Raw genomic sequence first — 14,765 nt, 5'->3', positions numbered from 1 at the left:
ATCCTCATTTTCTCGTCATTTTTCGGCTCTGCAGCTTCTTAGCCGCATCATTCAGCAGTCTCATTCCTTTTAACCTCGGTACCATATCTTCCTCACCCTCCAAACCATCTTCTCCCACCCCCACGCCCCGCGTTGCTTCCGCGCAAAACTCTCGTGCCACCCGTCCCCCAACCCCCACACCCCTCCAGCTCCATTGTCTCTCTCCCCTTCCTCCACGGTCCCCCCAACCTCTCATAGTTCTCTCGCTCTTCCGCCGCTCCCAACCCCACCCTCTGGCCCGGCGAGGCTTCTCTCCTCCATCGCGCTCCCATTCGCCCCATCCTCAAATGCGCCCTCCCAACGTGATACGACCCGTCCTCTCCCAACCCCTTGGCCAATCCTCCCCGCCGCCCTCCCCCTTCGTAATTTTCCAAGCTCGCCTCCACACCTCGCCCGCACCCTTCCTACCCCTGCACAAAGCCGCACGCAGCGAGATGCTTCCCTCTGCACACCCCCCTTTGCCCTGCCTCCCTCTCCTACTGCCAACCCTCCCCCGCACACCCCGGCCACCCAGCGCCCTGGAGCCAATTCTCTTTCCCCCCCCCCCGCCTTTTCTCTCCCTCTCTCTACGACGCCCATCCCATTTTCCATTCTCTCTCTCTCTCTCCCATTCCCTCTCTCTTCTTCCTCTTCCATCCTTGGGACCCTGGGAGTGAATTTCACTCCTACGTTCCGGAACCATTCTCGTCAGCCCCAGCGCTACTTTGCGCGCAATGGCTGCTTTTCGTTCCTTGCAAAAGGTATTGCGGGTTCATTTTGAGCCCTGACAATCACCTTTTCCTTGCCTCAATAATAGCGAAACGTAAGGCGTTGCCCATCGACGGTTTCCACGAACGGCGCATATAGGGGAGAGGTGGTATGAGGTAGCCAGTGGGATGGAGTACTGAGCTGATGGAGGGAAAGGGGCTCTCTGCCCGTGGTGGCCAAGAATTTCTCAATTAAGTTTTGTTAATTGGAGTCCACGGCGTTAGTGCTCCATATAAAATTATATTAAACGAATTAAAATGAGTGTTGTTGCCACGCTTTCTTCGCCGTCTTCTTTTGCGTATGCTCTCGTTTTTTCGGATTTAACCGAGCCAATTAATGCTCTGACTCATTAAAAAGTATTATTTTTTTAGAATGCAAAATTCATTGCTAAAAATACTCTCCTTTGCACTAGTTTTTTTGCACTAGTTGAATCGAATCTCTAAATAAAGTAGATAAGTTAATGAATGCTATTTTCTCGCACCTCTATTCTTAGACCCACTAGAAAATGATTCACCAAACTTGTTGCAAATACCGCATTCTGGCCTTTTATTCTAGATCACTCTTCGAAACATTTTCCTATCATGATTTCCTTTCATCCTTAAAATTCATCCTTTTACACCCGTTAGAGATCATGGGCCTCAAGGTATTGCATGGATGAAACGCGATGGCTTAAGCCCATCCCTGCGTTGAGTATTTCATTAATGCTTCACATCACTTAGCGTACACGACACTGGTTCGGAACTTAGCCCGTGCTGAGAAAAGTAATTTAGTTTCGTTATTAACCTCCTTCGGAGAGAGAGCAGGGCACGGGAAATGGGCGGAAGGGGCTTGGGCGTGGGGAGAGGGTTGCGCCGGGAGGAAATGGGGGAGGCGGCGAGAGATGTGGAAAGGAAGAAGTGGGGAAGAGATGTGCCGAAAGAGGGTGGGAGTGCGGGAGGATGGCCCTCCTGCTGGTGGAGGTAAAATGGCTGGGAGGTAAGATGATGCTTCCTTCCTTCTTCGATCTGCACTCACACCCCCCTTTCTCGACCCCCCTCCACGCCCGTGCCCCATCCTTCCAGCATCAAACCCCAACTCCGCTCCGCCTTATACTTCACCATCGCTGGCTGTTCTTCGCCCGCTTCCTCTCTATCTCCTACCGTTGCCAAGGGAACGCGGAAAGAAATGTCGGCGGGAAAGGCTTTTGGGAGGTCTTTAGGTGAGTGAGGAGGAGAGCGGTGGGGGGGTGGACGCGAGCGGGTTGGTGGGTGAGGTGTTAGACGGTGTATTCCTTCCCCTTGCCTACTTCTCCCGCTACGACTCCCCCTCCGCCACATCCTCTGAGAGGGCTTGCCTCCTTCCCTAAACACCCCTCCCACACTCCGCCCCATACACACCACCCGGAGAATGGCAGTCTTGCCGAACGTCCCTCGCCGCCCTCCGGGGCCACCAGCCCCTCACGACCCCCGCCAGCCTCCGTCTTCCTCGCGTTCTTGCCGCCAATTCCTCCCCCCCTTCTCCCAAAACCTCCCTTTTCTTTTGTTCCGTTCCCACCAACCATTGCACATTTTCCCTCCCCATCCACAACCCCTCGGCTGTCCCCGCTCCACTGGTTCCTCCTTCCCGTCGGCTAATGCCGAACTTTTGCGAGAAAACGTCTTACCATCCCTTAGCAGCTCTCTTTTCTTTTAGAAAATCCGCTCTCACCTAGAATCGTCGGCCATTTCAAAACTTCAGCAACGGAGTTCTTAAACTGACCCTCCCGGATATTCTTGCATTTCTCTCCATGTCTCTCGAGTGTTCATCTTTTACCCTTCTTAATCTCACTTCTGGAGCTAACTCTTATTCCAAGCTAAGTGAGAGATATTTCTACGGAACAATGTTACTGATGGTTGGTTTCATGCCGAATTAGGGTTTTCAGTATCTCGGTCCGGAAACGTTCTGACCTCATTCATCACTTATGAAGTATTACTATAATTATATCGTGTATCTTCAACCATATATATTCCATGTATACACTAAAAGCTGATTAAAAATATTTATCACATTGTTGGATCTACGAACTGAAATAATTAAATGATACAACCTTTTGGTAAACTATATTTTTATTAAATTTAAGGTTTAGAAACTAATTTATTGTTTGCTTATTTTTTATTTGTAAATAAGTTATCTCAAAAAGTGAGAAATCATGGTTTTAATTACTCACCAGCTTAGTATTTTGGAAAAACTTCAGGTATTGAGATACTCTGAAGAGTGCTTGCAAATTGATACTTTGAAGATAAATAGTTATTAACAATTTTCATGAGCGGTCATTAGACCTTCAATAACTAGTTAGCTACCTGAGTAAATTTAAAATTGTGTATACCAGTAGCGTTTTCGTAATATGGCTCGTATCCTACCATGAAACAGACAGACCACTATCATTACTTATTCACATAAGGTATCCAGAAAACAACTAACCCCATAAAATACGAGTAAAGAGAAACCTTCTTGCACTCTATCTATAATAAATGCGGAAATGTATTAAACACGGTAACAGTAGATTTGCCAACAGAACTTTTATATGCCACCTGAGCTGTGGAATTTCCTTGACCTCAATATTAAGGACATATTATGAAATATTAGCCTTTTATTAAAATTTAAAAACATGGCTTTAAAAATTATCCACAGAGTATAACCAAATATAAAAATCTTGGTAAAAGTACGCAAAACATTTTTTTCAAATTTACTAGTCCCAAATGGTGTTCATTTTATTGTTATTAAACTCGTCTAAAGTTGTTTAGAAGTTACTTTTATTGACCTTTTTTCATTTTATGCATGAGGTGTTAGCATTTTTATACTTGCTTAATAATTGATGGCTAACAGTCAACTCTCAAATACCGTTCTATAAGAATTGAATTAGCGTTATTTTGCGTGGAGATAATTATAACAAATGCAAACTTATTTCCACTCATTCGTTATTTTAGTAAAAATATATTAGTACCTTTAAAACCCCTTGCATATAGGGATATCCTATTTAGGTTATAATATCATTTCAATTTATAGAATTTATTAAAGCAAGACAACATTGCCCAAGCAATAATTGTCATCGTATTCATTTTTAATAATTTTAGGAAAAATGTTGACTGTAAACATTTCAGTTTCATTGATTTGATACACCCCATCAATTATAATTAAATCATTTTTAAAGCAATGCCTAATGATTGTTGTCTTAGCCCTATTGAATCTGTTGCATTAATAATTTTTCCCATTCACGGGAATCTCATTACTTGATGGATATTATTATTTCATCTCTGGCTTCAGTAAGTAAACGGAATTTTTCTATGCTAAATGGAACCTGGGAATCGAATGCGTATTTTTACTGTCTTTTTATAATTTTCATTTAACAAGGCTGAGTTAAAAATTTTTTTGATTGACTACGTGCCAGTAAGTCACCATAAAGGAAGTCCTTGGCTCATCGTCTGACAGTCTCACGCGTGTTAAGCCTTTTCGTCTCCACCCTCTCCCCTTCCCATATCCCCTTTATGCTTTGACGAGTGAAAGTGAAGCTGGCTGTCGGGTGTCAGTCGGTCAAGGAGCGGGCGGGCGGTTTGTAAAAAGCGTGCCTATTCTTTCCCTCAAGGAGTGATTTATCCCCCTGGATTTTGCGTGAGGCTAGGGGAAAGGTCCCGCAAGTAACGCCTCCGGATCGAAGGAGGAAAAGTGCCAAGGGACGTTTTCCTTTCCACTGAAATAGAGAACAGGAACTAGGAGAGAAGAAAAAAAGGGCTAAGGCAGCCGGCAGGCGGTCGGAAGAGAGGCTGCCAGGTATCGTATTTTTTTCGTAACTGACGTAACCCCTTCTGGCATTTGACCGGTGAAAGTTTCGCAAGGCACCCTTAATGCAAGTGGAAGGCAGAACAAAAGGTCGTCCGTATGGATGAGGGTCGAGAGAATAAACGTCGTCCTGGCGAAAAAGGACGCATGGAATCCCTTTCGGGACTCTTTACCTTTAAAGTCGGGGAAGAGCAGGGTTTCCGTTGACCCTTTCGCTCACTTGTTCATTTCCTTTCGATCCTGCCTATTTTCTCTTTTTCCTCTCGCTTTTTTTTGCGGCAACACTTTCCATGTTCCGTCTACCGAGCCACTTGCGTACCTGTATCCCCACACTCCTTGTCGTAGCCTTCTCCGCAGAGAGTCAACCAATAAGAAACCACTCACTTTCCACTTTTTTTCCATTTGCTCCGCTCCTACTCTCTCTTTCCATCGCTCAGGAAGGATTTATAGCATAGCTGGGAGTATTTCCTGCTGTCTATAATTCTTGAGTCCGCTCTCCGATTAAAGCAAGGTGATATTTTTTAAACGACATTGTCTGCTCGAACAGCCATTGAGTAGAAATTATCTCCTGGAACAAGTGGCTACAGGATAAGCGTAATTTGTTGGATCTAGTCAAAAAGAGTCTAGTTCTACTTAATGAAGGTATTATCTTCCGTATTCAGAGCCAATATTTTTCAATTCTACTAACATTATTATGTAATAGTTAAGTCAATATAAATGTCCATTTCTGGCGGTTAGCTTAGCGTAAGCACATATTGCTACAATTAGACCTTAGCAGTAAAATTCCGCAAGTTCTTCCGACATAAACGGGCAATAGATAATATTGTTTCCTTATGGTTAGATTGGGATGTATTAGAACACACTTTAATGATATATGGGAATATATTTCCTCAGTTTGAAAAGTTTCGTTGCGTAAATGTTTGGGCAGTAATTTTATTATTTAACAATCTATTTTTCCTGGCATGAATTTCATTTGAATCAAAAAAATCTAGATTTTAAGTATTTAGCCTAAACCTTTCCTTACCATTACCTACTAAAGATGCTTGATATGAAATTAGACCGCCGTAATATTTTTACTTGCAGAATCCTATGCTAAAAGTAGTTTGAAAGGATCACAATAAATTTGAACTTAACAACAAACACCATTTATTGGTTGATATATTTTCCATATAAAAATGTAAACTTCTATATTTCTATGCACCGTTGAGTTTTCTACGAGCCAATACTAATGATTTCATTTGAAGACGAACTTTAGAATGTTTTTCCCTCAGTTGCAGGTTCAGGCTATGATTTGTATCGATTAGCTCCAGCGTCATAGAAAAACAAATTAGTAGCTTAGTGTCATAATCATATTGAAATCTTTTAATTATTTGGTTAGACTGAAAGTGACAACGTAGTTTGAACAGTCTTATAAAATTAAATGCATCGTACTTGACTCACGTATATTTTCTGCTGGTAAATAAATTCAATTTAACTCTTTCATAAAGACTTATATTAAATATTGCCAGAATTTTTGTATTTACTGTATATTCGACCGGATGTATTTATCATTACATTTTCTTTCTATCCAAAGGTCCTAACGGATGTCCGCGACGGCGAGGCAGACAGACGTACACCCGATTCCAGACCCTGGAGCTGGAAAAGGAATTTCACTTCAACCACTACCTTACCAGAAGACGGAGAATCGAGATCGCTCACGCCCTCTGCCTCACGGAAAGACAAATTAAGATTTGGTTCCAGAATAGGAGGATGAAGCTGAAGAAGGAGCTTAGGGCAGTCAAAGAGATTAACGAGCAGGCGAGGAGGGAGCGGGAGGAACAGGACAGGCTCAAGCAGCAGGCGCAGGAAAAACAACAGCAGCAGCAACAACAACAGCAGCAGCAGCAACAGCAGCAGCACCACCACCAAAAGATGGACCACGGCGGTTCACTGGTGGGGAAGGGCCCCCAGGGCCCACAGCAAGGCCCCCCTCCCGTCATCGGTGGCATGGACAAGGCGGGAGACCTGATCAAGGGGGTGGTTGTCGGGAAGCCGCCCACATAGGCCGGGGGCCATTCCGGGAGCGATGGCGGGGGATTAGCGGCAGCCGAGGACGACGAGGACGACGAGGAGGGCGATGGAGGCAGCGGCGGGGGCATCGGGGGCGGAGCGGGGCACCTCCCTGAACCGAGCTCCTCACCGGCGGAGTGGCCCACGCCACCCCCGCTGCAGCCGAGCCCGCCTCCAGCGTCGCACCCGACCGGCCTCCCGCTCCACCCTCAGCCGCGACAGGCCCTCCCCACCCCCGCCGCCCCCGGCATGGCCGAATTCACGGCGGACGAGACGCGCCGCCTCCTCTCCCTCTTCGATTCCGGCCACAACCCCCTAGCGGCGAACCAAAACCCGAACCCGCACGCATACCAGATGCCATCCCCTCAGTCCTCATCATCGTCCTCCTACGCCCCGGACTCCCCGTACAACTTCCTGCTTCCGTATCCATACCTCCCATTCATGCCGTTCCCTTCGCTTCAGAACCCGCGGTAGTCCAGCAAGTTCAGAAAGAACGATTCCTGCGAGACGGGAAAAGTGCTGGTGCTGGCTACCTCTTTGGCCAGGATTCTTCCCTGAAATCCCCGCGCGAATCTGAGGAGATTTTTCCTTGGATTCTCGAAGAATTACCCCTGATTCGCCTAAAATATTCCTTGTATCCATAACACAGACGAAATGTAAACCACACTATACGTATTTTCTCCCTTTTTACTCTGCCCATCAAAACATTGATTTTGGAGAGTAAATTCTCGAGGAAGTTTGGTGAGATGGAGAAAAAGAGAGAGTGAGAGACTGTGGGACCTTTATGAGAATGAGAAAGAGATGTATAGAGAGGACTGTAAATTTGAAAGATGACGCACGCAATGACTCCGTCTTCATTCTCCTTCCAATGTTTTCGTGTCGAATGTATTTTTTTTCTTTCCGAACGTGCTGAGGAGTGTTGGTCAATACAATATTGGAGCCAATTTAAGGCCAGTGACGAATCTGAAGCTGCAGAAGCAACGTGAGTAATTTCGGCACCTCGACAGATATCGTTAAGGATCCTCAATGGTTTCAAGTTGCCTGAATCTCCCAACGAGAGTAACACGGGAGGAGTCCACAAGTGTTAGCTTTTCAGATGGAGTACGTCTTCAGCAATGTTTGACGTTTATTATTTATTCAGGCGCTTGGGTCACGACCCACATGACGGTCTTGAGTTCTGAGTGGCCTGTTTGAGTTTAAATGGACGCATCTCAGTAAAGAGGTCACTTATTAAGTCTTAATGGCCAAGTGTTGTGGGTCTAAGTGCCCGCTTCAAAGTGTCTAAAAAGATATTTTTGCCATACCTTCTGTTCTACACAGTCATTTTCCTCAACTGCCTGGAAGGAGAGATAGACAAGACGTGTGCCGGGATCGTATACATTTTGTTACTTATGATATATAGATTGTTTTGTTTAAATTTTCTACGAAGGACTCCCAGTGCCCGAGATCCTTGTATGGTTAGTGTTCTTTATATTTTCAGTGATGCGTTTTAAAAAAAAAGACATCGAGTGTTAAACGTAACCAGTGCATGAAGTAACTCCTTCAAAAACTTCAGCCAAGTGATTTCGATTTTATAAGTGTTTAACCATTTTATTTCGGATATTTTTGTTTCCCGAAAAGGAAAAAGACCATGTAAGGAGCTGATGAATGAGCATGGATGCTGTACAGAGCCTGCTTCCCTTCTCATTTTTTGTCATGAGCTTTTAATCCGATGTTTTTTATTTTTGGTAATATTTTCCAATTTTTTTCAATAACTTGTTAAAATATCAATAATTCAGCAATTAAGTTATTTTTTCGTTACATCAATAAGTTGAACGGGATGGACATAAGATTTTATGCTGCATTAACATTTTCTTTCAGGTGACTTAAAATGCGAGTTGAGCAATAACTATTCGTTAGTCGAAATTATTGAGGGTGTTCGCGTGCACGGCGAATAAATGCACGTGAGTGTTCTCCTGATACGTGGTGTAATGGATTTCATAGTTTTCGCAACAATGCATTGGAATTTTCTCAGTAGAATTCGAACCAAATATGATCTTCAAACGTTATGAAGTTTATTTAATAATCTTTGATTTCAATAACTCTTCCGCGCACATTTTCTATGAGTATCACATAATTGGTTACTGTTTCACAAGTACTGGAAGTACCCATTGCAACCAGTGAACTCAATTACTGGTTGCAGTTACATCTTTTGGCTGATGCATTTATGTCCTCCCGCATGCAGAAAAAGTGACGGAATTCCTCTTTCTATCGTTGTTATTTAAGGCGATTGGAAAATGCTCGGAGTTACATCCATGAAGTAGGTGAAATGAAAATTATTTTGTCTTTAAGAAGAGAAGGGATTTTCATTCCGTTCATACCGAGAGAAGTCAACATAAATAAGTCAAAATACTGAACGAAGTAGGTGAAAAACATACTCAATAACGACAATGAGGGATTCTCTAGTAAATATACGTAATTTGGTGTCAGGGTAGGTCATAAAATTTAGGAATGTATGAATATAAATATATATATATATATTAAAAACGACATACTGTGTATGATATTTCTCATCTAATTTTTTATTTCCGCGTCGACCCAAACGCATTGTGTTTTTTTTAAAAAAAGCGTGCGTGAAGGCGACAAAAACGCGCGTGAGCATGCTTATTCTTCGAGTGCGTGAGTGCCAAATCTTGGAGTGCATGCGACTGTTTCCAGCGGGCCCAGAGTACCCGCCGATTGCGCAGAGTTGTGCGGGATACACACGGCACCCGCCCACTATTTCCCATGCTCTGTCTGCTGCGTGACACTGTATTCTCTGTCGTTTCGTCTCTTTGCCATTTGCCATTTTATGAATATGTGTACACTAATAGAGCTTCTTGCCGGAATCAAATTTGACTGTCATTGAGTAGAAATTATTATTGGATCTGATTGATCAGGAATGGATACTCATGGAAGACACGTTGCCCCAGGTATTTTTTTTTTATATGATGTAAAAACCAAACTGGGTCATTGACTTTCCTGAATCATTAAAGATGGACGCTCGAGTAACAGATGTATTGGTAATGAAATAATTTTTTCATTAACGTTTTCTCGGTATACGGTTAATATAAGTTGTTTGAGAAAGAATTTGGAATTTTAAAATTTCACACAGATTTGAACTTGTCGTAAACATGTTCAGAAAATAATAGGGGACTTTGACTACTTTTAATCAAGAAAAATCAGACTTCGATAATCCCAGTTAGTTTCCTTGCCAAATAAGAAGCAGCTAAGAATATTGTTATAGCGATCTGTATATTGAGAGAACAAGGTATTGGCGACAAAGAATATGTTCCATGATTGCAATGTTCATATAATTGGCACGAGTGCTGTCTTTTTAAAGTACTTTATCATCCAAATTTTAATATTTGCATAAATAATTGGTACAAAACAAAACATTAAGAATCCCGGAGCAAGTTTCTCTCATACGTTCACCGGTAGCTTTTTAATGGTTTTTCTATTGGATAAAGTAAAATTTTATCAATTAATTTTTACTTTTACCATTATTACCAATATTAAAAATTTGACCTTTTTGTGCCCCGAATAATAAACTTATCTCTTCTATGATTGGGTAAAATATAAAACACTTGATGATCTATTAAATTTTGGAAAAACAACTTCATGTTGAAATAATGTACAAAACTTTGGAACAAACTAGGAGTATCTATTTATAAGTAAAATAAATCATAGTTATAATTTTACCCTTCGAGTGCAAACCGTTTGGATTTTGTCGTAATTGATTCATTGGTTTTAATCGATAGCCAAAAAAATACTATTTTATTAATCGATTAATAGTTAAAAACGGTTTATTACTCAAGTAATAAGTATATAAACAATTAAAGCACATATTTTGTTGACTGAACATGACGGATGATTTTAATATATCACTTCAAAACGAATCCCGTTTGTTAGCCATTTTTCAAAGGAGTTCCATTGCTTCATTTTGATGACTGTGTCACAGGCGTTTTTTTATGCAAATATTTACTATTGCAATTTGCAGGAAAATTAATTTACGTTTTCTTTAATAAAATTTTCTTGCTCCAGCCTGTGATAGAGGACCTATAACAAGGTTCACGTATACGCAAATTGTCAAGTCGTTTAAGTGGACCTAAGTAGCTTATAAATCCCTTATTGTTCAAAACATTGCAGCGTTATTTTGTTTTACCTAGAATAAGCCAGGGAACTTTGGCAAAACTTCTCAAATCCGAATTATTTCCTGTAGAATTGTATATCAGGCGTAAGCGCTTGGGGTTTATAATATTTATGAATGGTGAGATGATTTTGATAAATGAATGTGTGGCGTAAAAATAAGAGATTTCCAAAGTGGTACCTGCGACTTTGGTGGTCCAACGGAGTGCGTTGACCTTTGCTCAGCTCACAGGCATGCAAAGAAAGAATACATTTTTCAGGCTGAAGACATGCTTGAAAAGTGTGAAACAAAAATATCAGCTATTGAAAAATGTCATTGTTTTTGACGACACTAATATACGTAGATATGATAATCCATTTATAAATTATTGATAGATAATCATTTCCTTGAATTGATGATCCCTGCAAAAGAAGAAAAAATTTATAAATTTACAGTAAGATGTGATCGTAAATTGTGAATGTGTGTGTGTGTGTGTACGTTTTGTCAGTCTCTATAGAATAGTGATGTTACTGGTTAAAACCGCTAAATTTCCATTTTAAACAAACGCCTTAAAATAGACGACAACTTTTTTGTAATTTGAGAGCCCTGAATGCTTATTGTTAAGTTAATTTGTTTCAATCCTGATTCTGTAGTTCATGAAGATCTAAGTTTCAGGAAGTGCTTCATGAAATGATTAATTGCAGTTTAAGTTTTCTCTTGGCATGTTTTAATGATAACAATATTATCCGTTAAATTTTACCTATATATGTCGAATTTGCTGGAGTTTTTGTTGCAACTTTTTATACCTCTGAGCTTACCTAGTATTTAATATAGGAGCTCTGTCGTTTTCCTTCTTTGCCAATGGGTTATTTTTATAATTGCACCGGGAAATCGTAATGCGTTGTACATATTTGATATTATTGGAAATATTGTTACTGTTGTAATAACGGATTTATACCGTGTTTCTTTTAATTACTTAGTTCTTATCATTCCGAATTAAATAACAAAGTTAGTTAAAGTTTTAAAATATTCTATAACCTTTTTATTGCTTTAAAAGCTACTTCAAAATTGGAATTTACTGAAATTTGTTGGATATTTTTTGTGTTTTTCTGAAAGGTGACAATATTCTTAATTTAAAAAAACGATAACATCACAGAGTGCCATATTGTATGGGTGCTGAATAACATTACCTGCATTAGAGCTTGACATTTCTGTTGAATGATGCGACATTTGTTGGGTTAAAGACGTGAGTGTGTTACCTAAACGTATCATAATTTAATATTGTTTTCAATGAACTACATCAACAAGTCAGTAGTCAATAGCGTTGTCTCTGTTTCTTGAAATGATTTTTATTTACTTAGGAGTACGATTAAACACTTAGACAGTCTTTTAAATTCGCGCACTCTTATTGCTAAAGCATATATATGAATATAGCATGTAATCGTCTATTCCTTCCCTACTTGGTATGTATTTTTAATAATAAATGTTTCAAGTCTTTTTTATGTGTTCACCGTCCCTTCGAATTTGTACATAATTATGGCTCTCATAAAATAGTGGCAAAATGAAATGGTTGTGTTTTAATTAAAACTGTTCTATTTCTGTTTGTGTTGTTCGGAACATGTGTAATTGTTTTGTTTCCGTTTATATTTGTCTCCCTATAGTAGTATGTGTAATAATAGGACTTCTCATTGCATAAGCATTATATAACTGTTTTTCATGTCTGTACTTCAAAGTGTTAGTTGGATATAGGATGTTGATGTGTTCTAGAAAGTGTCCATGCTGATGTGTAGAGGTATGGCTCATTGTTTATTGTTTTCTAAATCAACGAGCGATTCAGCCAATAAGAAACGACGTATAATGAGAAAACACTGCAGTGCTTAATAACATGCTCGTGTTTTTCTTTTCACTGTCCTCCATGCTTTTATTTTTGAGCTTCCCCTGCGAAGCCAAAAACCACTCTTTCCATCGTAAGATTCTTATATGCAGTACAAGACTGTAGAATTTTCCCCTTGTGTAAATAAAGATTTAGAAAATTAAAGTTGTATCTTATCACAAAAGTGATGAGAGGTATTTTTTTATCATTCATCCTTCCAAAAAATTTATCTGTCCAGGCAGCGTTGCCAAATTCATGCCGACTGATTAAAAAAACTACAAAATTACCATTTAGCTGATGTAAAATGCATTTATCCTGGATGTGAGTTTTTCATTCAAAATGTTATCATCAATTATCCCGTTGAATTTCTGTTTAAACATTAGAAGTCATAATTATTGGTGAAGTATTTCATAGTCCTTACTAACTAGTTTATCGGAGGGAAACGACTAAAACAGGTAATAATAGTGTTTGTAAGGATATATAATAAGTATTTTCAAATATTTATGTTGATAAATATTAATAATATCAATTCACAAAATGAAAAAGAAAATAGTATTTCTTTTACCCAAAAGGTAGGCTTTAAGAAACACATTTCATAAGATTCTCTGGTTTAACATGAACCCGAAATGAATATGCATACAGTAGAAAAAACTAAATTATTTTGCTTTCATTTATGTAAAATAACTTTGTCTTTTTACATCAATAATTCTAAAAGCTACCACTCTTATTTTCAAATCATAACTCAAAATGTTGCTATTCATGTAATAGAAAACTGGTGGCATACAGCTTGTAACATCTTAAACAAGAGGACCTGAACCATAAAGTACACAATTTATTTCCACATGTGTCCAGGGGGATGGTTAGTTATTTCTCGGACAATAGTTCGGGTTGCCGTTCTTCCTCCGATCGGCTAACGGGCGCCATCCTTCTCCTTGCGTTGGGAGGGCTTTGCCGGGCGGAACAGAGAGCGTGTCTCCGAGACTCGTTGCATTCAATATAAATATTTTTAAGTTAACAATGCCTGCAACTAGAACGTAACCAAATATTTTTTGCAAGCGCCTCCCATAAATTAATCTTTTAATATAAATCCTTATTTTGCTGACTAAATGTTTGAAAACTTCTAGTGAAAATTCACTTGTAAAAGTGACAGGGAATTCAAACCGATTTAAATCAATGATGCAGTTTTAATTTGCAGTGAAATCCAATTCAAAGGAAATAATGAGATTCAAAATATCGCTTCATTCAGCACTGTTATTTTAAATCCCAAAATTCTAATTATTTCCTAAAAAATAGATATTAATCTAAAATGTATTTTCACAATATTAGTTTTATATTATACATGTTAGTTTAATATAAATGAGCAGAAAGAATATAAATAATTTTTCAAAAATGAAAATATTATTATTGCTTTTACTGGATGTACAAAACTGTTCAGTCTATTCGGTTGACATTAAAAATATTGGTTGACTGAATTTTTTCGATGAAAAAGTTGGGAAATTTCTCTATTTCAGGGGTATTTAGGTAATTCATACTGTCGATAATAATATGCATTCATTAAATTTTTTCATTCACCATTACCCTGCACATATTTAGTTGGGAAAGTGCTGTCAATATACCTGAATTTTTAAATGAAATCTTGCCCGAGTTATTAATTTCAAAATTAATGATAGTAAGTGAACAATATTCTCTGCATCAATATCAATTCAATTGGTTCATCATAATGTTGATGCATGAAAACAATCTGATAGAACTGTACTTTAGGTAGACTCAATCCAAAACAATTAAAATTTATCAAATAATTAAGGAAGGAGTTAAGTACTTTTTTTAAGTTAGGGACATGGATTATCAATGAATGCTCAAAAAGTAAGTTTGAGAGTGAACTTTTCCAATGGTACAACTTTATATCCAATGACAATTTTTTTCAATTTAAGAAAATTTACTGAGCATGAAGTTCGTAATTACTGAGTACAAGGCTTAATTGTTTTAAAACAGGGCATTTTGTGCTGCTATGCTTTATAAATATGTTTTCTATGAAAAATAATTACTATCATGTTTTTATGATTTATTTTTTCCTTATATTACGTATTCAAAACTGTCAACTCTATTTCTGCGATA

General features: G+C 39.2%; 1 protein-coding gene across 1 annotated transcript in view; it reads left to right on the top strand.

The window, feature by feature from the left end:
• The window catches only part of LOC139690477 (homeobox protein abdominal-A homolog), a 133,653-nt gene extending 126,549 nt beyond the window's left edge, over positions 1–7,104 (top strand). Inside the window, exons 3-4 of the mRNA XM_071587934.1 lie at positions 6,155–6,576; positions 6,625–7,104. Of these exons, the coding sequence (XP_071444035.1) occupies positions 6,155–6,576; positions 6,625–7,104 (902 nt within the window). The remainder of the gene's footprint in view (positions 1–6,154; positions 6,577–6,624) is intronic.
• The last annotated feature ends 7,661 nt before the right edge of the window (positions 7,105–14,765 follow it).

The sequence above is a fragment of the Hetaerina americana genome, unplaced genomic scaffold (genome assembly GCF_022747635.1).
Source record: "Hetaerina americana unplaced genomic scaffold, ioHetAmer1.1.p SCAF_3, whole genome shotgun sequence".
Lineage (NCBI taxonomy): Eukaryota > Metazoa > Arthropoda > Insecta > Odonata > Calopterygidae > Hetaerina > Hetaerina americana.
This window is presented reverse-complemented; position numbering and strand designations above follow the sequence as displayed.